General features: G+C 44.2%; 1 protein-coding gene across 1 annotated transcript in view; it reads right to left on the bottom strand.

The window, feature by feature from the left end:
• The window catches only part of LOC126260276 (atrial natriuretic peptide receptor 1-like), an 875,013-nt gene that overhangs the window by 156,551 nt on the left and 693,347 nt on the right, over nt 1-25,115 (bottom strand). The window contains exons 9-10 of the mRNA XM_049957602.1: nt 24,693-24,929; nt 6,749-6,833 (exon numbers count right to left, since the gene is read on the bottom strand). Of these exons, the coding sequence (XP_049813559.1) occupies nt 6,749-6,833; nt 24,693-24,929 (322 nt within the window). The remainder of the gene's footprint in view (nt 1-6,748; nt 6,834-24,692; nt 24,930-25,115) is intronic.

Genomic DNA, 25,115 nt, shown 5'->3' with positions numbered 1-25,115 from the left:
GAAGCACAAAAATCTAAAACATAAGTAAATGTGTCATAACATTATGTAACATAAGTTTATTGACAGAAATTAGTGTAGTTATTATTCTGCTCTTCAGCTTATTAGAGTCATGAGGTAAAAAGGGGATAATAACACTTTCCTTCACATATCCCCACAAGAAAAAATCGTGTGGGGTCATGCCTGGAGATCTTGGAGGCTAAGAATCTAGGGCCGTGTCTCAGGATACTTTGAGCCCTGCCCAGCGCTGAGGCAGCACCTCATTGAGGAATTATAGTGCAATGCTGTGCCAGTGGCGTGGAGCTCTATCCTGTTCGAAAATGAACTCACTATCCTCAAGCCGTGGGAGAAACAAAATCCGTAGCATTTAAAGATCGGTTATTCGTTCCACTGATTTGCTCAGGGAAGAAGGTGGCATCAACTTTCCATAAGATGTCGCACAAAAAATGTTCATTTAAGGTGACTATCTTTCATGCTCAACAGTTTTATGAAGGTTCTGAAGTCGTCTTATGATCACCATTCTACCTTTTCATTTTACAGCTAACATGAAATGTAGTTTCATCACTGTAAACTAAACATGATTTAAACCTTTCGTCTACGATTACTTCCGGCAGGACATTGCTGAAATCAACACATTTTCTTTTATCATCAACCCAGAGCTTGCATTAATTGTATTCTATATGGTTTGTAGACCAGACGTCACCTTAATAGTCGACTGACAGTTCTATGAGCAGTCACAAGTTCGCTGCTTACGCGACGAGTAGATTTCTGTGGATTATGCTTTCCACTGTTTCATCAGAAGTGTAGGGTCGACCTGCACTCTTGCCTTTGCATTATATCTTTTCTCTCGAAATTAATGATACCAACAACGAAGGTTTATCAGCAGCCACAGATCACTCTCAAAACGACGGCTAAACTCAACGCTGGACTGCAACCACTGATTCACTATTACTAACAGTAGTACAAAAAGCTCCTTCAGTTGAGGGGACGCCAATTTGCTTCAGACGCATTGACAGGCATCTTGTGGCGATTCTAGGCGACGCCCATTTGGTCAACACAAATTTACTGTCCGGCACAGCACCTGTCACGAAATTATTACATTTTAAAATCAGATAATTCTTCTTGATTCACTTTTAATAGTCAAGAATGTAAAAAAAAACGTAAAGTTTTGACAGCCAATCTGCCTGAAATCCGAATGTTATGATCTGGAGAAGTTGATTTAACAATAATTGTGGAAAGACATTCTATGCTACCACAGTTCTCCATAAATTACAATAAATTTACCATCAGTGAGCAGAGTGATTCGATAAGGAATATTTTTAACATGAACTATAAATGAGATGCAATTGCGGATCAGAATGATCTTTGCAAGATTAACATTCATGGAAGATGTGATTTCTTAGGAATAATTGCTACATGGAACTAATACAGAAGATTAGGTCACAATCGTGATGTTGAAGGTATTTTGCATTTATTATCAATGTCAGGAAATGTAATGAAATGGAAATGAGCGTTTGGCGTCATTGGCCGGGCGGCCCCTTTCGGGGCAGGTCCGGCCCCCTTGGTGCAGGTCTTATTACATTCGACGCCACATTGGGCGACCTGCGCCCTGGATGGGGGTGAAATGATGATGAGCACAACACAACACCCAGCCCCTGAGCGGAAAAAATCCCCGTCCCAGCCGGAAATCGAACCTGGGGACGCAGGACGGCCATCCGTCACGCTGACCACTCAGCTATCGGGATGGACAGGAAATGTAATGAAGGCAAGCAAACAAGACAGACTTTTCACCGTAGAGGAATTAGAACTACTAACCGCCTAAAGTCAAACATGCAGATCTTTTCTGAACCATGAAAGTTATGTGACTAAGTTATGCAGGATTATAGTAGAATAGGATTTATGTATTTCCTACAGACAAAAGATGAGACTTGTGAAAAATTTTAGGGTAACAAAATGGGATAAAAAGGCAGAAGTGATCGCAGTGGGACATAACAAGATCTCAAGAGACTGCAGAGTATGACCGTGAAGCAAATGAGTAGTGATTAGCAAAGATGCAACTATAATGCAATTACAGGGTGGTGCAAGTAAAAGTTCCCCGGAGGACAGAGTTGCAGGGTACAAAGAAACACATCAAAGGAAAGGAAATAAATTACTAAGCTGACTATAGCAGATGTTGAAACTGACCAGCATTCATTTCTTCACACTTTTGGGGCCTGGCCACAAGTTGCTGAAGGCAGATCAAGCTGGACTGTTGGAACTGTTGCAGTCTCATTCGAAAGGTTCTTCTACAGTTCTTGAAGACTATGAGGGTTGTTGCGATACAGCCTAGACTTGAGGGCTCCCCACAAAAAGTAAAATATTGCTACTTGGAAATTAAGTGCAAATCACAGTGACAGTATATAAGAAAGGTAAGAGAACGGACCCACAAAATCACAGACCAATATCCCTAACTTCTGTTTGCTGCAGAATCGTTTAACACATTCTCAGTTGGAATATAATAAACTTTCTACAGGCTAAGCAGCTTACGTCTACGAATCAGCATGGTTTTAGAAAGCATCGCTCGTGCGGATCTCAGCTTGTCCTTTTCTCACAGGATACACTGAGAACTATGGATGAACGTCAACATGCAGTTTCCATACTTCTAGATTTCCGGTAAGCATTTGACACGGTGTCCCATTGCAGGCTATTAACGAAGGTACGAGCAGATGGAAGAAGTGCACAGATCTGTGAGTGGCTCGAAGGCTTCTTAAATAATACAACCCAGTACGTTGTCCTTGACGGTGCGTGTTCATCAGAGACAAGCGTATCGTCAGGACTGCCCCAGGGAAGTGTGAAAAGACCGCTGTTTTTCTCTATATACATAAATGATTTGGCGGACAAGGTGGGCAGCAGTCGACGGTTGTTTGATGATGATGCCGTGGTGTAAAGTAAGGCGTCGAAGTTGAGTGCCTGTAGGAGGATGCAAGACGACTTCGACAAAATTTCCAATTGGTGTGGTGAATGGTAGCTAGCCCTAAATATGGAAAAATGTAGGTTAGTGCGAATGAGTAGAAAGAACAAACCTATAACGTTCGCATAAAGTATTACTATTGTCCAGCTTGACACAGTCAAGTCGTTTAAGTATCTGTGCGTAAAATTGCAAAACGATATGAAGTGGAACGAGCATGTGTAGAGGTAGATGCAGGCGAACAACTTGTTCGAATAACGACAGATATCACCGATACCCTGAGGTGTAAGTTTGCAGAAAATACGGCCCACTGAGTAAGTACGGAGTGTGTTTTTTTTTTTTTTCGAAAAGTAGCATCGGAAATGAATGAATGTGAACTACTGATGAGACCAGAAAAGCCAAATAGGGCTAGGGAAAGAATCTGAATGAAGAAAGAAGACAAAGTTGTCTTTCCACGTATTCAGTCATGGGACAACTTATTTTTTTAAATACATGAGGTAGTAATAAGGTTTTGATTATCGTCTGGAAAAAAAAACATGCGTAGTTAACCTTTTGCTTGCAGGCACATGTCTGCAGTCCTCGCAGACACTGAAATCCTCGCGACACAGTATCACAGCAAACCACTGAAGAAGCAAAGAGCTTGATGAATCGAGGCAGTAGCTGAAATATTTCAGCTGTGTCAGGCCAATCCAGATGACGTCGTCAGCCACCTAATTGCCCGTGGACGAGAGCAGGGTGTGTCACTGTGACCCCAGGACAACAGAGCGAAGCAAGCAGTGGACACATGCGCATTTACCGCCGTCGATAAAGGCGAAGAACCATCCATTATCAGGAAAGGAGATGTGGAGCACAGGACGCGGTCACATATGCTGCTCCTATAACGTTCGCATAAAGTATTACTATTGTCCAGCTTGACACAGTCAAGTCGTTTAAGTATCTGTGCGTAAAATTGCAAAACGATATGAAGTGGAACGAGCATGTGTAGAGGTAGATGCAGGCGTACAACTTGTTCGAATAACGACAGATATCACCGATACCCTGAGGTGTAAGTTTGCAGAAAATACGGCCCACTGAGTAAGTACGGAGTGTGTTTTTTTTTCGGAAAGTAGCATCGGAAATGAATGAATGTGAACTACTGATGAGACGAGAAAAGCCAAATAGGGCTAGGGAAAGAATCTGAATGAAGAAAGAAGACAAAGTTGTCTTTCCACGTATTCAGTCATGGGACAACTTATTTTTTTAAATACATGAGGTAGTAATAAGGTTTTGATTATCGTCTGGAAAAAAAAAACATGCGTAGTTAACCTTTTGCTTGCAGGCACATGTCTGCAGTCCTCGCAGACACTGAAATCCTCGCGACACAGTATCACAGCAAACCACTGAAGAAGCAAAGAGCTTGATGAATCGAGGCAGTAGCTGAAATATTTCAGCTGTGTCAGGCCAATCCAGATGACGTCGTCAGCCACCTAATTGCCCGTGGACGAGAGCAGGGTGTGTCACTGTGACCCCAGGACAACAGAGCGAAGCAAGCAGTGGACACATGCGCATTTACCGCCGTCGATAAAGGCGAAGAACCATCCATTATCAGGAAAGGAGATGTGGAGCACAGGACGCGGTCACATATGCTGCTCCTATAACGTTCGCATAAAGTATTACTATTGTCCAGCTTGACACAGTCAAGTCGTTTAAGTATCTGTGCGTAAAATTGCAAAACGATATGAAGTGGAACGAGCATGTGTAGAGGTAGATGCAGGCGTACAACTTGTTCGAATAACGACAGATATCACCGATACCCTGAGGTGTAAGTTTGCAGAAAATACGGCCCACTGAGTAAGTACGGAGTGTGTTTTTTTTTCGGAAAGTAGCATCGGAAATGAATGAATGTGAACTACTGATGAGACGAGAAAAGCCAAATAGGGCTAGGGAAAGAATCTGAATGAAGAAAGAAGACAAAGTTGTCTTTCCACGTATTCAGTCATGGGACAACTTATTTTTTTAAATACATGAGGTAGTAATAAGGTTTTGATTATCGTCTGGAAAAAAAAAACATGCGTAGTTAACCTTTTGCTTGCAGGCACATGTCTGCAGTCCTCGCAGACACTGAAATCCTCGCGACACAGTATCACAGCAAACCACTGAAGAAGCAAAGAGCTTGATGAATCGAGGCAGTAGCTGAAATATTTCAGCTGTGTCAGGCCAATCCAGATGACGTCGTCAGCCACCTAATTGCCCGTGGACGAGAGCAGGGTGTGTCACTGTGACCCCAGGACAACAGAGCGAAGCAAGCAGTGGACACATGCGCATTTACCGCCGTCGATAAAGGCGAAGAACCATCCATTATCAGGAAAGGAGATGTGGAGCACAGGACGCGGTCACATATGCTGCTCCTATAACGTTCGCATAAAGTATTACTATTGTCCAGCTTGACACAGTCAAGTCGTTTAAGTATCTGTGCGTAAAATTGCAAAACGATATGAAGTGGAACGAGCATGTGTAGAGGTAGATGCAGGCGTACAACTTGTTCGAATAACGACAGATATCACCGATACCCTGAGGTGTAAGTTTGCAGAAAATACGGCCCACTGAGTAAGTACGGAGTGTGTTTTTTTTTTCGGAAAGTAGCATCGGAAATGAATGAATGTGAACTACTGATGAGACGAGAAAAGCCAAATAGGGCTAGGGAAAGAATCTGAATGAAGAAAGAAGACAAAGTTGTCTTTCCACGTATTCAGTCATGGGACAACTTATTTTTTTAAATACATGAGGTAGTAATAAGGTTTTGATTATCGTCTGGAAAAAAAAACATGCGTAGTTAACCTTTTGCTTGCAGGCACATGTCTGCAGTCCTCGCAGACACTGAAATCCTCGCGACACAGTATCACAGCAAACCACTGAAGAAGCAAAGAGCTTGATGAATCGAGGCAGTAGATGAAATATTTCAGCTGTGTCAGGCCAATCCAGATGACGTCGTCAGCCACCTAATTGCCCGTGGACGAGAGCAGGATGTGTCACTGTGACCCCAGGACAACAGAGCGAAGCAAGCAGTGGACACATTTGCATTTATCGCCGTCGATAAAGGCGAAGAACCATCCATTATCAGGAAAGGAGATGTGGAGCACAGGACGCGGTCACATATGCTGCTCCTTTGGGCTACGGAATTTTGCCTCGCATTCACTATTTTCCCAAAATGGCACACGGTGACTTTTTCCTTTACCACCGAATGAAGAAACAATTGCGTGACGGTCACTTCCAGAATGACTAGGAGGTGATTTTCCAAGAGCCGAAATGCATAATTTTAGAACCATTTAACCTTATGACCACATTTCCTAGGAGCACACTCTTAACCTGAATGATAGATTTAATCGTACTAATTACTTACGTGTTGGTTTCATAATTGATTTGCTATATCGTTATTAATTAAAACTGGTAATTTTTGGTTAGGTTAACTTACATATGATAGGGAAATGATAAATGAGTTTGAAGTTAAATTCCCTTGAGTAAAGATATTTCCAAGAACCTCTGGGAAGGACATACCTCTTCAAAATTTGAACTAGTGAGGCAGAAGAGGTCCCTGGAAAGGGACGGACGCAAACATAGGTGGCCAGTTTCAATTTAAGGGCCCTAAAATAGAACAAAAAAATAAAAATAAAAATGATGGTTTTCACTTTTTGTTCTGTCTTCCTATAACACAAAGCTTCCGCCAGAAATATTCCAGATATTTTCTGGACTTGAGGGCCCTGGTTGTACTGTCATATGTGATTCAATTAATGACTCAAGTAAAGTGCTGCTTTAAATTATTCTCACCTGTAAGCGACGCAGGCGAAAGTGCACGAGAAGGCTACGAAGAGGATAGCAGCTGTGCCGCCGTAAAACACCATCGTGTACACACCTGAAAGACACAAATTTGAGAGCTATTAGGTGTTAACTATAGCAACAGAGGGCCGACATTTCGCCCCAACTTTTTTCTGCTATTACATTAGTGCACCAGTGCTCTGACTAGTCCGACAACGCAGGACGCATGTAGCAGAACAACGCACAACGTGCAGTTAAATTCCCTTGAGTAAAGATACTTCCAAGATCCTCTGGGAAGGACATACCTCTTCAAAATTAGCTGAATAATTCACCATAACAACTTTTTCACCACCATAAAGGAAATTTTAGAGGAGAACAAAGGACGGTTTGTGCTTAACTATTTGGGCTCTCCCGGTGCAGGCAGTGTGAACGAGGTAAAACGTGATTGCATACTTTTTCAACAGTTATTATACAGTTTCGTATGTTATCTTTGAAAAATAGTACTCTCTCAATTTCCCTGGACGAATAATGTTGTATCTCCGCAGTTACAACGTTATACTGCTGAAGCACACTGGTTTTCCTTTGTTTCTACTTTGCAGAAATAGGAAGCTTATTTTCAGTAATATCACAAACAGCACAAAACACATTATGTTTACTATAATAAAAATTTGCACAAGTAGCAGCAGACGAACCTAAAAAATTAACACAATTTCTGTTACAATTACACTAAACAGGTACATCCAGCATTAGATTTTCAACCCTTGGTGGATGGGTTTTGCCGGAAATAGGTAGTTGCTGAATAAAATACCGTTTTTAAGGTGGGATAAGTCAATTAAATCCGTTTTATTGGCAAATGTTTATCATACAAGATAGTGAAAATGAAATCTTTGCAATGCTTTGACAAACAGTGGTTGCAGAATGTCATGATTCTTCGTCCTTTAGCACAGTAAGGTTGTTTCATGAAATCTGTAGACAGATGTATTCAGTTATTTTGAATAGTCTTTTTGAACCCCTGTCTAGTGCGCTAAGATTCTTGAAATCGTCTGGCTCCATCTGGCAGAAAAGCAATCCGTTCGCCTTAGCGTTAGGAAGGACTGGATTTGAGACGTCTGAGTAATACATGAAAGCATCTTTTGTTCCTATCTATAGGTGCAAAATCTCTATCACATAGTAGAAAACTATGCCTTGTAACGCGGCATTTCTGGTCTGAACTAGAAGAATATTATTGAACAGTTAGATTTCCGAAATAGGAAATCATCCACCCGTTGTTGTTCTGCCCAATGTCAGAACAGACAGATTATCAGTTTACGAGAATCACCATCATTGAGCGGATTGAAATGCGTAAGAACATACTTCACAATGCACTAAGGTATTTCTGTTGAGCCTCTCCTGGCAATGATTCCATGCCAGAAACACGTCAGGACGGTATTGCCATGTTACAGTAAGAGTAATGCTGTTAATAAAGTATAGAAGAATGGTAAAGCTGTGGACAGAAGAGTACGTACTGAAGATAGATGCAGAAACTGACAATATTATCCGGTGGTGTCCTTTTTCCAGATTTGAGCTGCTTCGGCCATAACAAAGTGAATTGCACTTTATTTTTCAATTTTTAAAATTCCTTCCGCAGACTCTGCATAAGAGGTTTGTCTTGTATGAAACATATCCGACAATGGCACACCAAAATTTTATATCGAATGGCTTCTGAAAATATCTGTATACATATTTTCGCTACCATTTAGTTGAGGATAATTCTCCGTGAAAATTTTGCGCGCGCTCGGATCTGAGTTTACACACAAACAACACATTTGCTCCTACATGATAAGTGGTTTTCTTGCTTTGGAAAGCACTAAGTCTCTGTCACTATCCGGTATTCTATGAATGAAATTCTTGGAATGTTTTCCTCTTTTGGTTTCCAGGGTTGTTTTTTGCACCCTGAGAGTTATAATGCATAGAATTATACGCACGGTCGGTTAATCTTAACGATTTCTAAATAACCTATGAGACACTATTCCTTCCGTTGTTTCTTTCTTTACATCAGCCATCTCAATACAATTGAGATCACAAAATTGTGCCTGTTTGTCATAATCAAATGCGGGAATTTCGAAAGAACTACAGCTTATAATCTGACAAAAAAATATCCGGATGGAAACTAATCATGAAAAATCTTTCGTAGAAAAAAAAACACAAATTCCATTCCTAGTATTTGGAACATCTCCCTTAAAATCTGCCATATTTAGGCTTACGTTCGAATGAAAATAAAACGTAAAATCGGAGTTACGTTGAAAACATCCCCGTTTAGACCAAATACTACACTACTATATCAGAAATCTGTATTCAATACAATTTTTTGTCTACGTGAGTTATGAGAGACCTTTTTTTTTCATTACAGGAAATAGCTAGAGCATTGTTACAGTCACTTAATCAGGTGGCAGTTTACCAGAAACGGGACCATTTCTCGTTGGCATACTGCATAGACCCCTAGGCAGAATGCGTGGTGCGTGCCGTACCAAGGAAAATTTTGAGATAACTAACAGAAAAATGGCATTTTAGAGAAATTTTCGCATGAAAAGTCTGTTAATTGGCACTTCGTCCGCCCCCGGTAGCTGAATGGTCAGCGCGACAGACTGTCAATCCAAAGGGCCCGGGTTCGATTCCCGGCTGGGTCGGAGATTTTCTCCGCTCAGGGACTGGGTGTCGTGTTGTCCTAATCATCATCATTTCATCCCCATCGACGCGCAAGTCGCCGAAGTGGCGTCAAATCGAAAGACTTGCACCAGGCGAACGGTCTACCCGACGGGAGGCCTTCGTCACTCGACATTTCCATTTCCATTGGCACTTAAGGTTCATTATTTAAGTATATGAAATTTTACCATATAATTTACGATTTTATGAATTGATAAGATTAAAAAATGCTTACAAAGTACAATGCAGGCTCTCATGGCTTATAATTACGTCCTTGATCAATTTTGTTTAGTGTGCACTAGACCATGCTCCAACGCGTATTTATGTATCTTCTGAAGCCGGAAACATCATCAGTTAGCAGTTTCAAAAGTAAACAAGTTGAGCAAGCCGAATTGTATATATGTATCCACACAAGCGTCGATTCGTGACGTCATTAGTCCACTGCCTAATACTGTGGAGGCTCGTCGACGTGTGAACAGAACTTGTAGGGGGGGGGGGGGGGGGGGAGATGGAGCTTGTTTGGTTTGTTTAACACTAAGGCCCACAATTTCTCTAATTTTCGTCCTTCTTCTTTTCTGTTAAGGCTGTTCTTGATTTTTTTTTTATTTCTGTGGCCTCTGTGAGCATCCTAGCATGGTAACGATTGGATCTTGATAAAATCGTAGTGACGGTGAAACAGACTTGAGGGTTACCTGAAACGAGTGCTTGATCTGAAAGAAAGGAAGGATAAACACAAGAGCAACTATCGCCTGAATAATACGAATAAATCGGCAGCAGCAAATCAAAATTTCTCCGAGATTTATTAAATGTCAGTTGTTACTGTGCCTGATGGAAGAAAGGTTGGAATCGGACAAATTGTGGGCCTTAGTGCTAAATGAAGCTCCATGATACATGTCGCCACAATTCCTCGATCTTATGATGCGATTCCAACGCAGCGTCTGAAGCGAGACAAGTCACGCAGCAGCAGTATCCGTGCACCTGTCCAGTGGCACTCTTTTAATATAACTGCATAATATTCGCGCAAACGAAGTTGACACTCGGCGCGGTGGCTGACTATAAATGGGAAATGCCTTTACGGTCGCTCCCATCAGCCACCGCGCCGAGTGTCAACTTCGTTTGCGCGTAATGTAGAGCCTGTTCTCGAAGATGCGACCAAAGCGGCGCGCGGCGCACTTCTCGCCAGTTACGTCTCAATGCCGCTGGACAGACGACGTGGCTTCTGTCGCCACAGGCACCACATTGGATTCGCACCTTCAGAAAGCGGTCTGATAACGTTACTAACACACCGTTGAGTGGATACGGGTAACAGTTCTGCATGCTCAGCTTGCTTACGTTTCAAACTGCTATGTGAGTCCTTATAGCCTCTGATGACGTCTCCAACATTAGGAGGCAAAATAGGCAGAGAACAGGGTCCTATTTCCCTCTGGAGAGACCTTCCTGCGTAGCACCAGCGATTAACAGAAGGAACGCATTTGGAGCTTATTACGACTCAAGAGGGAGGCTCTGGCCCTACTAGTTGCTGACAATTGCACCTTCGGACAACTTCAGGCTTCTGCGCTAGGAAAACACGTCTTTTCGTACAGCCAGCGCATCCTCGAGAAACGTAGTGGATGCATTACTTTCCTGCAGGTGTTCAGCCACACCCATCAGAACAGTGCAAGATACACACCACGAGTCGTCAGCCTGGCACCAGAGCAAAGCCCTTCAGGGAATGTGACACCGTGAGGAGGCCTGCAGGCACGAGAGTCCACAAAGACCCGCCACAAATACAATACTTTATTGACTTTTGGGGTAGTCCAAAAGAAAGTCAGCACCTTCGATTGAGGAATGAATAAAGGACAACTGCCCTGAAAGGATCGCCCATTGGCTGGCAGTGATAAATCGCCAGCCAATGATAAAATGACATGACAAGCTCAGGAAATATAACACACAATGAAAAAATGATGCTTTCCCCCTTCAGTCACACATGGCAAGTAAAGGAAATGTTTTATATGTGTAATTTCTTAAGCATAATTGAATTGTGGTGTTTGTTTTATGTTTCATCTTCCCTGTGTGAGACTGCAGCCAGGCAACATAGATCTATAGCAACCCGCAGCCACCCCTCAGGAAGCGAGTCTGTGATTGCGAGAAGATGAGCGTCGGTCGACTGCATCTTCGGCGGAAATTGGTACGATAGCGAAAAGTTCGAAAGAATTGAAGAAAATATATCGGTTTGTTTTAATACACTATTGACCTTATATGAAGTAATATTTTATAGCTCCAATTTATACCTGATTATACAGGTGTGTTAACGCCAATATAGTTACCGTACGATCAGTGAAAAATAGCCTCTTTTTTTCTGATTTACTCGAAGCGAGTGGCATGAGGAGAAAATGTTTGCTTGAAACAAATTAACTGGACGTGTGTCATTGGAAGTGAAGTGGTAAAAACGTTTTTGTGTTCGAAAGAATAAGATTTTATAACGTGACAATTTTGCGTCGGCCATGTATCAAAGGTAAGAACTTCTGCTTTCGACAAAAACTTTGACCTAGTTTCTGAATAATCTGTGTTAATAACGACAGGTTTTTACAATTTATCTGCAAAAGTATTTGCTTGTTAAAAATATAAAGTGCTGTAGTAGTATTCAACAGCGAAAACAACGCTGTCTTTGAAAATAAAAACCTAGGAAACGCAGACAACAGTAATTCAGGACAGATATTTCCATGGATTGTGAGAGCTGTAGTCTTACAGTACCACAACTGAGCACAAGAATAATACATGCACTGAGGTGACAAAGATCATGGGACGGCGATATGCACATTACCAGTGACTGCGTTCACAAGGTATAACAGGACCGTGTATTGGCGGAACTGTCATTTGTACTCAAGGTGACTCATGAGAAAAGGCTTCCGACGTGATCACAGTCGCACGAGGGAAATTAATAGACGTTGAACGCGGAGTGGTGTTTGGAGCTAGACAAAGGGGACATTCCATTTCGGAAGTCGTCATGGAATTCAATATTCCGAAATCAACGTTGTCAAGAGTGTGTGAGAATACCAGATTTCAGACATTATCTCTCACCACGGACAGCTCAGTGGCTGATGGTCTGCACTTAAATACCGAGAGCAGCAGCTTTTACGCAGAGTTGACAGTGCTGAAAGACAAGCAACACTACGTGAAATACTCGCAGAAGTCAACGTGGGATGAACTACGAACATATCCGGTAGGAGAGTGCTGCGAAATTTGGCGTTGATGGGCTGTGGCAGCAGCGTGCCTTGCTAGCAGCACGTCGCCTGCATCGCCTACCTGGGCTCGTGACCGTATCTGTTTGACCGTAGGCGATTGGAAAACCGTGGTCTGGGCAGATACGCCACGATTTCAGTTGTTAAGAGCTGACCGTAAGGTTCGAGTGGGGCAGACCTCAAGAAGCCATGAGCCCAAGTTATCAACAAGGCAGTGTGGCTCCATAATGGTGTGGGCTGTGATTACATGGAATGGACTGGGTCGTCTGGTCCAACTGAGCCGATCATTGACTGGAAGTGGCTCTGTTCTGCTACTTCCATTTGCAGCCATTCACAGACTTCGTGTTTACAAACAGCGATGGAATTTTTATGAATGACGCTGCGCCATGTCACTGGGCCACAATTGTTCGCAATTGATTTGAAGAACATTCTGGATAATTTGAGCAAATGGTCTGGCGCCCAGATAGCCCGACATGAATCCCGTCGAACATTTATGGTACATAATCGAGAGGTCAGTCCGTGCACAAAGCCCTGCACTGACAACACTTTTGCAATTATGGACGGCTATAGGAGCAGAAATATTGGAACACGTGAGGCAATACTGACCTTACGACTTATCTTAGAAGAAAGATTAACGAAAGGCAAACGTACGTTTCTAGCATTTGTAGACTTAGAGAAAGCTTTTGACAATGTTGACTGGATTGCTCTGTTTCAAATTCTAAAGGCGGCAAGGGTAAAATACAGAGAGGGAAAGGCCATTTACAATTTGTACAGAAAGCAGATGGCAGTTATAACAGTCGAGGGGCATGAAAGGGAAGCAGTGGTTGGGAAGGGAGTGAGACAGGGTTGTAGTCTCTCCCCAATGTTATTCAATCTGTATATTGAGCAAGCAGTAAAGGAAACAAAAGAAAATTCGGAGTAGGTATTAAAATCCATGGAGAAGAAATAAAAACTTTGAGGTTCGCCGATGACAAAAGACTTGGAACAGCAGTTGAACGGAATGGACAGTGTCTTCAAAGGAGGATATAAGATGAACATCAAAAAAAGCAAAACGAGGATAATGGAATGTAGTCGAATTAAGTCGAATGATGCTGAGGGAATTAGATTAGGAAATGAGACACTTAAAGTAGTAAAGGAGTTTTGCCATTTGGGGAGCATAATAACTGATGATGGTCGAAGTAGAGAAGATATAAAATGTAGACTGGCAATGGCAAGGAAAGCGTTTCTGAAGAAGAGAAATTTGTTAACATCGAGTATAGATTTAAGTGTCAGGAGGTCGTTTCTGAAAGTATTCGTATGGAGTGTAGCCATGTGTGGAAGTGAAACATGGATGATAAATAGTTTGGACAAGAAGAGAATAGAAGCTTTCGAAATGTGGTGCTACAGAAGAATGCTGAAGATTAGATGGGTAGATCACATAACTAATGAGGAGGTATTGAATAGAATTGGGGAGAAGAGGAGTTTGTGGCACAACTTGACGATAAGAAGGGTCCGGTTGGTAGGACATGTTCTGAGGCATCAAGGGATCACAAATTTAGCATTGGAGGGCAGCGTGGACGGTAAAAATCATAGAGGGAGACCAAGAGATGAAAACACTAAGCAGATTCAGAAGGATGTAGGTTGCAGTAGGTACTGGGAGATGAAGAAACTTGCACAGGATAGGGTAGCAAGGAGAGCTGCATGAACCCAGTCTCAGGACTGAAGACCACAACAACAACAACATAGGAGCAGCATGGCTCAGTATTTCTTCCAACGACCTGGTGAGTCCCTGCCATGTCGAGCTGCTGTGCTACGCTGGGCAGAAGGATGTCCGTCACGATAGTAGCAGGTATTCCTTCACTTTTGGCACTTCACTGTAGTGTGCTCATTACCAATGATGTCTATGTTGTGTTTCTTTCCAGTCTGATACGCTTTTCGTCAAGAATTCGACTTTGTTTCCGTTCCTGATGATTGTCTTCTTACACTGACGGTGATGTCTGTTTTTTACTCGGATTGTAGCAAGGTCGGATTATTCACCATGCTGCCAGTGTGTTATTTTGATAAGCACCGCTATTCTGTTCTATTCCGATTACTATGGTGCCACTTCTGAATCCCGTTCCACCCTATAATTTCTCTCCATGCCACCCAGTGTTAATACGAATTTCTTTCGTGTACCACTTTTGATTCCAAGATGACATTCTAATTTATACCTCAAGCTCCATGTAGATGTCAGACTACTGGTTAGGGGTCGGTTGAAACGCCTATCTGAATGCCAAGTGGTCGCGAACGGCGGATAAGGATCTTCATCCGCTTCACTCACGCAAAAGGACCGAAGCGTTCTCCTGCCGCCGGCCGGTGTGGCCGTGCGGTTCTAGGCGCTTCAGTCCGGAACCGCGTGACCGCTACTGTCGCAGGTTCGAATCCTGCCTCGGGAATGGATGTGTGTGATGTCCTTAGGTTAGTTAGGTTTAAGTAGTTCTAAGTTCTAGGGGACTGATGACTACAGATGTTAACTCCCATAGTGCTCAGAACCACTTTAACCATTTTTGAACGTTCTCCTGCGAACTGCTGTCTGCTATTCTTTGGTTAGTTGGTTGGTTGGTTGATTTGGGGGAGGGGGCCAAACAGCAAGGTCATCGGTCCTAACGGATTAGGGAAGGAAGTCAGCGGTGCCCTTTCAGAGCAACCATCCCAGCATTTGCCTGAAGCGATTTAAGGAAATCACGGAAAACGTAAATCAGGATGGCCGGACGCGGGTTTGAAAAGTCGTGCTCCAGAATGCAAGTCCAATGTGCTAACCACTGCGCCACCTCGCTCAGTCTGCTATCCGTCACGTATAAACCATCCACCCAGGTACGTCTGAGACAGCAGCCCATGACACATGCCTATCCCACATCGCCTGCTAATTCTCCGCCACAGCTGGTACAAGACGTAGGTGAGCATCAAACCGCCAAGGCAGCTCCTCAGAGAAGCCACAGTAACATTGACTCCCAATCACTGTGCGATGACAGCCCAGTCAATGTCACTGAAGATCCAAGACCCTTTATATATTTTTTTATTCAATTCCTCATTTTAATAATAAATTACTATGTCTGTTTACCTCTTCGTTATTCAGACATATTATCAACATCCAGGACCAGAAAGTATTATTTCAGCGAAGAGGTGACGTTCGGTTTCATTAATGATGATTAAATTTGGTCCGTGAGAAAAATTTTAGTTTGTTATTCAATGTAACTCGGTGCAGTTTCAATTTACGACACTTTTGCCGTACAAAGTGTTGCATGATAAAGCAGTAATAGTATGAGTATATTCATACTACATTCTTAGAGAGAGTTCGGCATTTGGAAAGGCAACTTCATCAGTCCTATTGTGGGTAGGTGAGGCATGGGAGAAATGGGATTTACACGAAATCGAACTTGTTTTCAGACTACCAAAATTACGTTAGTCGTTTCTTTTAAAAGTCCCGTTTCGTTTTGCCAACTGAAGTGACAGACGTGTGACAGGCTGCCACTGGCAGTTTGCAGCGATGGGCGTAAGATTTGAAAGGTCAACGTTCCCTTTATTCACGCCAGCTGCCAGGTGAGAAATTCAGTCAAATAAGAGCATCAAAGAAACTACATCTTACAATCGTCTTTTAATATTTTAAATGGACCCAGACCACAATTTTCAACAGGAGCCTTTTATTATTTAAATTTTTGTTGTGCGGATCCTTGGCTGCTGACCGTATGGCCCGCGTGTAACTGTGGCTCCACTCCTGTCGTGTTTTTTGCGTAGAGTTTTCTGCTGCGGGTACAGAGTTCTCAGGTGTTCAATAATTTGCGATCTTGACGTTAGTATGGACGTGGAGTTGTGCCCTAGCTATCCACCCGCGCATCGGCCCTGCAGCGCCTTGCGCTGCTCGTAGCACTGACCTTAATATAACTGAACATTTCTGGAGAACGCTTGGAAGAGTAGTCGGAAAACATGAAATAAGAAGTAAAACTGCTCTGAAACAATGTCTACAACAAGAGTGGCAAAATATTACTTCAGTGATTGCGAAAAGACTGCTTGATTCCATGGCCAAATAGGTTAACAGATGTGATACGTAGAACAGAAATGACTACAAAGTATTAACATTGTCACTAGAATTATGTACATCTTAATTTTAGTTACATTTATGAATACTTTTATCCCCACTGAGTGAAGACAGCTGGTACAGAACATTTATTTACACTACTGGCCATTAAACTTGCTACACCAAGAAGAAATGCAGATGATAAACGGGTATTCATTGGACAAATATATTAAACTAGAACTGACATGTGATTAAATTTTCACGCAATTTGGGTGCATAGATCCTGAGAAATCAGTACCGAGAACAACCACCTCTGGCCGTAATAACGGCCTTGATACGCCTGGGCATTGAGTCAAACAGAGCTTGGATGGCGTGTACAGGTACAGCTGCCCAAGCAGCTTCAACACGATACCACAGTTCATCAAGAGTAGTGACTGGCGTATTGTGACGAGCCAGTTGCTCGGCCACCATTGACCAGACGTTTTCAATTGGTGAGAGATCTGGAGAATGTGCTAGCCAAGGCCGCAGTCGAACATTTTCTGTATCAGAAAGGCCAGTACAGGACCTGCAATATGCGGTCGTGCATTATCCTGCTGAAATGTAGGGTTTCACAGGGATCAAATGAAGGGTAGAGCCACGGGTCGTAGCACATCTGAAATATAGCGTCCACTGTTCAAAGTGCCATCAATGCGAACAAGAGGTGACCGAGACGTGTAACCAATGACACCCCATACCATCACGTCGGGTGATACGCCAATATGGCGATGACGAATACACACTTCTAATGTGCCTTCACCGCGATGTCGCCAAACACGGATGCGACCATCATGATGCTGTAAAAAGAACCTGGGTTCATTCGAAAAATTGACGTTTTGCCATTCGTGCACCTAGGTTCGTCGTTGAGTACACCATCGCAGGCGCTCCTGTTTGTGATGCAGCGTCAAGGGTAATCGCAGCCATGGTCTCCGAGCGGATACTCCATGCTACTGCAAACGTCGTTGAACTGTTCATGCAGATGGTTGTTGTCTTTCAAACGTCCCCATCTGTTGACTCAGGGATCGGGACGTGGCTGCACGATCCGTTACAGCCATGCGGATAAGATGCCTGTCATCTCGACTGCTAGTGATACGAGGCCGTTGGGATCCAGCACGGCGTTCCCTATTACCCTCCTGAACCCACCGATTCCATATTCTGCTAACAGTCATTGGATCTCGACCAATGCGAGCAGCAATGTCGCGATACGATAAACCGCAATCGCGATAGGCTACAATCCGACCTTTATCAGAGTCGGAAACGTGATGGTACGCATGTCTCCTCCTTACACGAGGCATCACAACAACGTTTCACCAGGCAACGTCGGTCAACTGCTGTTTGTGTATGAGAAATCGGTTGGAAACTTTCCTCATGTCAGCACGTTGTAGGCGTCGCCACCGGCGCCAACCTTGTGTGAATGCTCTAAAAAGCTAATCATTTGCGTATCACAGCATCTTCTTCCTGTCGGTTAAATTACGCGTCTGTAGCTCGTCATCTTCGTGATGTAGCAATTTTAATGGCCAGTAGTGTACTTCTGGCAGTGGGCTAATTTAGTTAATCCTCTTATATGTACAGATTAGGAAGGAAATCCTGTACTGTTGGTTTGCCAAATAACACCTCTGCGTGATGTTTAGTTGTACTGTATAGATACATGCTTTTTTTCGACGACCGTCAGTATCTGTGCAGTCGAGGTGACTACGAGGAAACCAAACGGGGGCGACTGGATCGGCGGGGCCTGCCCCACCCTCGTACCACGACCAGTGGATGCGCTGCGCCACCTCACCGCGGCCTTGTTTTGCGGGAATACTCGAGGTCCCTACACACTGGGATGCCACAACAGCTCTGCTGCCGGAAACGCCAGACTCCGTGGAGCCTACTGTACCTGGCATAGACTGAGTGGCCGCTGGGCAGGCAGCGCGTCCAGTCGAATGCTCCTGCACCAATGCGGTAACAGAGCAGCCATGCGCTAACTGCAGCTCACCCGTAGTAGGTATCTTCGAATTTCACTTGAGCAATGCGGATGGGTCTGACACCGAATCTTTTATGTGCAAGATTCAGATGAGACCTGCGATTTGGGTCACTTCGCCTCAGTACTACACAAAATGCAAACTGAAAAAAAATGAATTGGCGACAAATTCTGGAAATTTTCGGAAGAAAACAATTGAGTTTGAACGACACAGAAGAGCTGAGTGGTTCAGAAACATTTTATTCTATTTTACTTCATTTTAGTGAACATAAATATTTTGCAACTTTTGGGGGTGATCATGTTTAAGAAAACACTAAGCGCCGGCCGAAGTGGCCGAGCGGTTCTAGGCGCTACAGCCTGGAACCGCGCGACCGCTACGGTCGCAGGTTCGAATCCTGCCTCGGCCATGGATGTGCGTGATGTCCTTAGGTTAGTTAGGTTTAAGTAGTTCTAAGTTCTAGGGGACTGATGACCTCAGATGTTAAGTCCCATAGTGCTCAGAGCCAAAACACTAAGCAAATCTGTCTCTCACTGCAAGCACAGATCCTGCCCCCCCCTCCCCCTCTGCATTAATACCTAACGCATTCATTGTTCGTTACAGGAGACAGAATCTGAGGGGTTCTTTAGGTCTTGAACTGCGCCGCAAGACATCAGTGATGTCAGGGTTAGATGCATCCCTAAGGAACAGTGAATATACAGGGTGGTCCATTGATAGCGACCGGGCTAAATATCTCACGAAATAAGCGTCAAACGAAAAAACTACAATGAACGAAACTTGTCTAGCTTGAAGAGGGAAACCAGATGGCGCTATGGTTAGCTTGCTGGATGGCGCTGCCATATGTCAAACGGATATCAACTGCGTTTTTTAAAATAGGAGCCCCCATTTTTTATTACATATTCGTGTAGTACGTAGAGAAATATGAATGTTTTAGTTGGACCACTTTTTTCGCTTTGTGATAGATGGCGCTGTAATAGTCACACGTGTAAGTACGTGGTATCACGTAACATTCCGTCAGTGCAGACGGTGTTTGCTTCGTGATACAATACCCATGATAAAATGGACCGTTTACCAATTACGGAAAAGATTGATGTGTTGATGTATGGCTATTGTGATCAAAATGCCCAACGGGCGTGTGCTATGTATGCTGCTCGGTATCCTGGACGACATCATCCAAGTGTCCGGACCGTTCGCCGGATAGTTACGTTATTTAAGGAAACAGGAAGTGTTCAGACACATGCGAACGTCAACCACGACCTGCAGCAAAGGAATCTCAAAAACGTCGGTGTTGAGAAAGCTGCATCAACATCGATCGCACCCGTACCATATTTCTATGCACCAGGAATTGCATGGCGATGACTTTGAACACCGTGTACAGTTCTGCCACTAGGCATAAGAGAAATTACGGTACGATGACAGATTTTTCGCACGCGTTCTATTTAGCGACGAAGCGTCATTCACGAACAGCAGTATCGTAAACCGGCATAATATGCACTACTGGGCAACGGAAAATCCACGATGTCTGCGATAAGTGGAACATCAACGACCTTGGCGGGTTAATGTATGGTGTGGCATTATGGGAGGAAGGATAATTGGCCCCCATTTTATCGACGGCAATCTAAATGGTGCAATGTAAGCTGATTTCCTACGTAATGTTCTACCGATGTTACTACAAGATGTTTCACTTCATGATACAATGACGATGTACTTCCAACATGATGGATGTCCGGCACATAGCTCGTGTGCGGTTGAAGCGGTATTGAATAGCATATTTCACGACAGGTGGATTGGTCGTCAAAGCACCATACCATGGCCCGCACGTTCACCGGGTCTGACATCCCCGGATTTCTTTCTGTGGGGAAAGTTTAAGGATATTTGCTACCGTGATCCACCGAAAACGCCTGACAACATACGTCAGCGCTTTGCTAATGCATGTGCGAACATTACGGAAGGCGAACTACTCGCTGTTGAGAGGAATGTCGTTACACGTATTGCCAAATGCATTGAGGTTGACGGACATCATTTTGAGCATTTATTGTTTTAATGTGGTATTTTCAGGTAATCACGCTGTAACAGCATTAGTTCTCAGAAATGATAAGTTCACAATGGTACATGTATCACATTGGAACAACCGAAATAAAATGTTCAAACGTACCTACGTTCTGTATTTTAATTTAAAAAACCTACCTGTTACCAACTGTTCGTCTAAAATTGTGAGCCATATGTTTGTGGCTATTACAGTGCCATCTATCGCAAAGCGAAGAAAGTGGTCAAACTAAAACATTCATATTTATTTACATACTACACGAATATGTAGTAAAAAAATGGGGTTTCCTATTTAAAAAAACGCAGTTGATATCCGTTTGACCTATGGCAGGGCCATCTAGCAGGCCGACCATAGCGCCATCTGGTTTTTCCCTTCAAGCTAGACAAGTTTCGTTCTTTGTAGTTTTTTCGTTTGACGCTTATTTCGTGAGATATTTGGCCCGGTCACGATCAATGGACCACCCTGTATATATGTTTCAATAAAGACCGCCGGCAGAAGAGAAGAAGAACAAATCGATTATGGGCATGCAGTCGAAAAAAAAAAAAAGATAGGGGGCAGGAAGAAGAAGACGATGTCCCGTTAATTAAGGTGCTTAATGCAAGTATACTGCAGAGGGAATGACAGAGGACGAAGACAAGATGCTTTTACTGTCTCTGTTGAGCCCACTTCAAAGTTTTAGCAAACAAAAGAAAATGACCACTAATATACACCTCTCCACGTTAGAGTCACACTCAAACCACTTAACAACTCACTTTCAGGACAATGGTCAGTTGAAGTACGTCGAAATTATCGTTCCTCAGTCTCTTGACGATATGTTGAATCGCAAGAACTTCATAACACGGACAAGGCATATTGCTATCTGGGGTGCAGAAGTTTTCCTCAAAACCTCCTTGAAGACTAAAATAACGCAGCTATGTCTCCTGCTGCAGTGAGTGTCACGAATAGGTGTGATACATTAGATGTGGAGAATTATTTTAAGAAATAAGATGCGTAAAGAATTTGGGAAACTCTCCTGCTTCTTGTCTCAAATACTTGTAGTTCATCTCGGCAGAACTCCAATAACTCGTTAAACGAACGTACTAACATTCACACGAAACTGAAAACGTATCACAGAAATTTCTTAAATCATTGTATAGTGTGCTAAATAACCCGTTTATGTCACTATCAGCAAGGAAGGAATGTACCCAGAACTACGACTTTTTCTGCATTATTTTTCTACACTGAGGTGACAAAAGTCATGGGATACCTCCCAATATCGCGTCGGACCTCCTTTTGAGGGGCGTAGCACAGCCACTTGACGTGGCGTGGACTCAACAACTCGTTGGGAGTCCCCTGCAGAAATACTGAGTATTGCTGCCTCTGTAGCCGTCCATAACTGAAAAAATATTGGCTGTGCAAGGATTTTGTGCAAGAACTGATCTCTCGGTTATGTCCTATAAAGGTTCGATGGGTTTCATATCGGGCGATCTGTGTGGTCAAATCATTCACTCGAATTGTCCAGAATGTGTTTCACACCGATCGCGAACAACTGTTGGCCTGTAACATGGCGCAATGTCATCCACAAAAATTCCGTCGTTGAACGGCTGCAAATGGTCTCCATTTACAGTCAATCAGCGGCCCAGTTGGTCTAGAGGACCGTGTCGATTGCATGCAAACATAAACAACACAATTACGAGCCACCATCAGGTTTCACGCTTTCTTGTTGACAATTTGGGTCTATGGCTTCGTGGTACCTGCGCCACACTCGAACCCTAGAGTCAGCTCTGAACAACTGAGATCTGGACTCATCCGACCAGGTCACGGTTTTGCAGTAGTCTAGGGTCCAAGCGATACGGTCACGAGCTCATGAGAGGCGCTGCAGGCGATGTCGTGCTGCTAGCAAAGGCATTCACGTCGGTCGTCTAATGCCCTAGTCCATCAACGCCAAATATGGCGAAAATGTTGTAACGGATACGTTCGTCACCCGTCCCACATTGATTTCTGCGGTTATTTCACCTAATGTTGCTTGTCTGCTTTCGGTCGATAATTAATGACCATTGTGTTATCTGTCGTGAGAGGCAATGCCTCAAATTTGGTACTTTCGGGACACTCTTGACACCGGGGGTCTCGAAATATGTAATTCCCAAACGACTTACGAAATGGAATGTCCTATTCGTCTAGCTCCAACTACGGTTCAGCGTTCAAAGTCTGTTAATTCACATCGTGCCGCCATAATAATGTCGGAAACCTTTCCACATGAATCACCTGAGTAAAAATGACAGCTCCGCCAATGCACTGTCCAATTTATACGTTATGTACGCGATACTACCACCCTCTGTATATGTACATATCGCTATGCCATGGCTTTTGTCACTTCATTGTATTTGGACGTCGCACACAAGGCACTGCTACTAGCTCTGCTACGTCCATTTCGATACTTAGCAGAGACGGAGAAGATTTCTGTGGCACCTCTGCTGCTGTCTCATACCGACACACCGGAGTGCTGCCAGCGGATGTGTGGTGTCACAGTACGGCAGGGCCCTCAGTCGGGAAACTGAAGAGCGAGCAACCGAGTCCCCACTCTCTCTCTCTCTGCCAACTAAGTGAGCCGCAACGAGCATATACACCTATTTCACAAAGTTATAACCTGTTCCGCAGCGTGCCTTTTTTATCAGTGTTAACACAGTCTACAGACAAGGCAGACTGTTTTTTCCACTAAATGAGATAATATCTCTTTTTATTTAAAAATTACTTACATTCTCTCACAGTGGGGATGTGGACTGGTAGCGACTGTGGTGCCGCTCTTCAGACATTAATTTATTTTAAAAACTTGGCAGATTAAAATAATGAGGATTATGTTAATGAAGAGATTAATTACGAGTATGAGGTAAGACTGAATGTGAGTTGTGATGTGGAGGCTATTAGGACTGTTGAGTGTATTAGGGACTATGTTCAGTGGAGAGCGAATGGTGTGTGTCTGTGGGAAGGAATTCATAGTTGTCGTGCACATGCTGGGATTGGAGTGGTATGCCAGCTGGGTGAGGAAAATGTTGGCTGAAGCCTTCATTTGGGATGCAATGGGAAGGGTGCATTTTATGTGGAAGGAGCGATGGATCTCAGGGAGTGTCAGTTGTGTATGGCTGTAAGGGACTATTGGGTATATTAGGGACTATGTTCGATGGAGAGGTGTGTGTCTGCAGGAAGGAAATCACAGTTATGATGTGGATGCTACGATAGGAGTGGGTCGCTAGCTGGGTGACGAAAATGTCGGTTGGAGCCTTCATTTGGGATGCAATGTGTAGTATTCACTATATTTCGAAGGAGTGATGGATCTCAGAGATGAATTCGGGGTCTGGGACAGCAAGGTGACTGAAATACCGCAGGGAAACGGTATTGAGTGCATGGAGACGGAGCGAAGGTTTGACCTAATGATAAGAGGCGCATGAGCAGGTCACGATTCTCAAGGATGGAGGGACTGTATGGAATTACAAGAGATGTAATGGACATGAGCGTTTGGCGTCATTGGCCGGGAGGCCCCGTACGGGGCAGGCCCGGTCGCCTCGGTGTAGGTCTTATTACATTCGACGCCACATTGGGTGACCTGCGCATCGGATGGCGATGAAATGATGATGAACACAACACCCTGTCCCTGAGCGGAGAAAATCCCCGACCGAGCCGGGAATCGAAACTGGCCCGTAGGACGGCAATCCGTCACGCTGACCACTCAGCTATCGGTGGAGGACACAAGATTTGTAGGTGGGCTGCAGATACTACAAGGGTTGAAGGAGATGGGGGACTTTGGGTCAACACTTTACAGAACGTAGAAAAAGTAAATAAAAAAAGGAAGAAACGCAGCTAATCAGACTCAAATTACCGCATGACAGAAACCCCGCAGTTGCTGCGTTCTTCCAGAGACGGCCACTTCAGCATTAACGAGCGCCGCTCGCTGTTTAGTGTAGAGGAACGCTGCAGCGCGGCGCCAGCGACAGCTACGTACCGGTGTCGGCGCAGTCCGGGTGGTTGCCGAGGAAGCCGCAGAGCGGCACGTCTGCGGGCGGCCCCTCGCGCCCGCCCGGCCAGTGGATGCGCTGCCCCTCGACGGCGGTGTACTGCCGGTCGCGGCCGTAGTAGTGCGCCACCACCACGAAGCGGCCCGTGATGGGGTCCAGGTCGAGCACCGCGTAGTCGGCGTCGCGGTCGCCGTTGTCGTCGATGCGCACGCTGCCCGTGATGCCTGCGCCAGTCACACACCGCCGCGGCTGCAGTCGCGCTACGGGCTCGCCGGCGCGCTCGAGTCGCAGTGCAAAGCCGAGTGGAATGGGCCACAATACGTCAAGGCACTAGCCGTTCAAGACATGTGTCGGCATAAGTGTTCTCCCAGATCTCGATTTCGTGGAAAAAAACTCGTGACAACAGCTGA

Source organism: Schistocerca nitens, chromosome 5, assembly GCF_023898315.1.
Source record: "Schistocerca nitens isolate TAMUIC-IGC-003100 chromosome 5, iqSchNite1.1, whole genome shotgun sequence".
In the NCBI taxonomy this organism is placed as follows: Eukaryota; Metazoa; Arthropoda; class Insecta; order Orthoptera; family Acrididae; genus Schistocerca; species Schistocerca nitens.
This window is presented reverse-complemented; position numbering and strand designations above follow the sequence as displayed.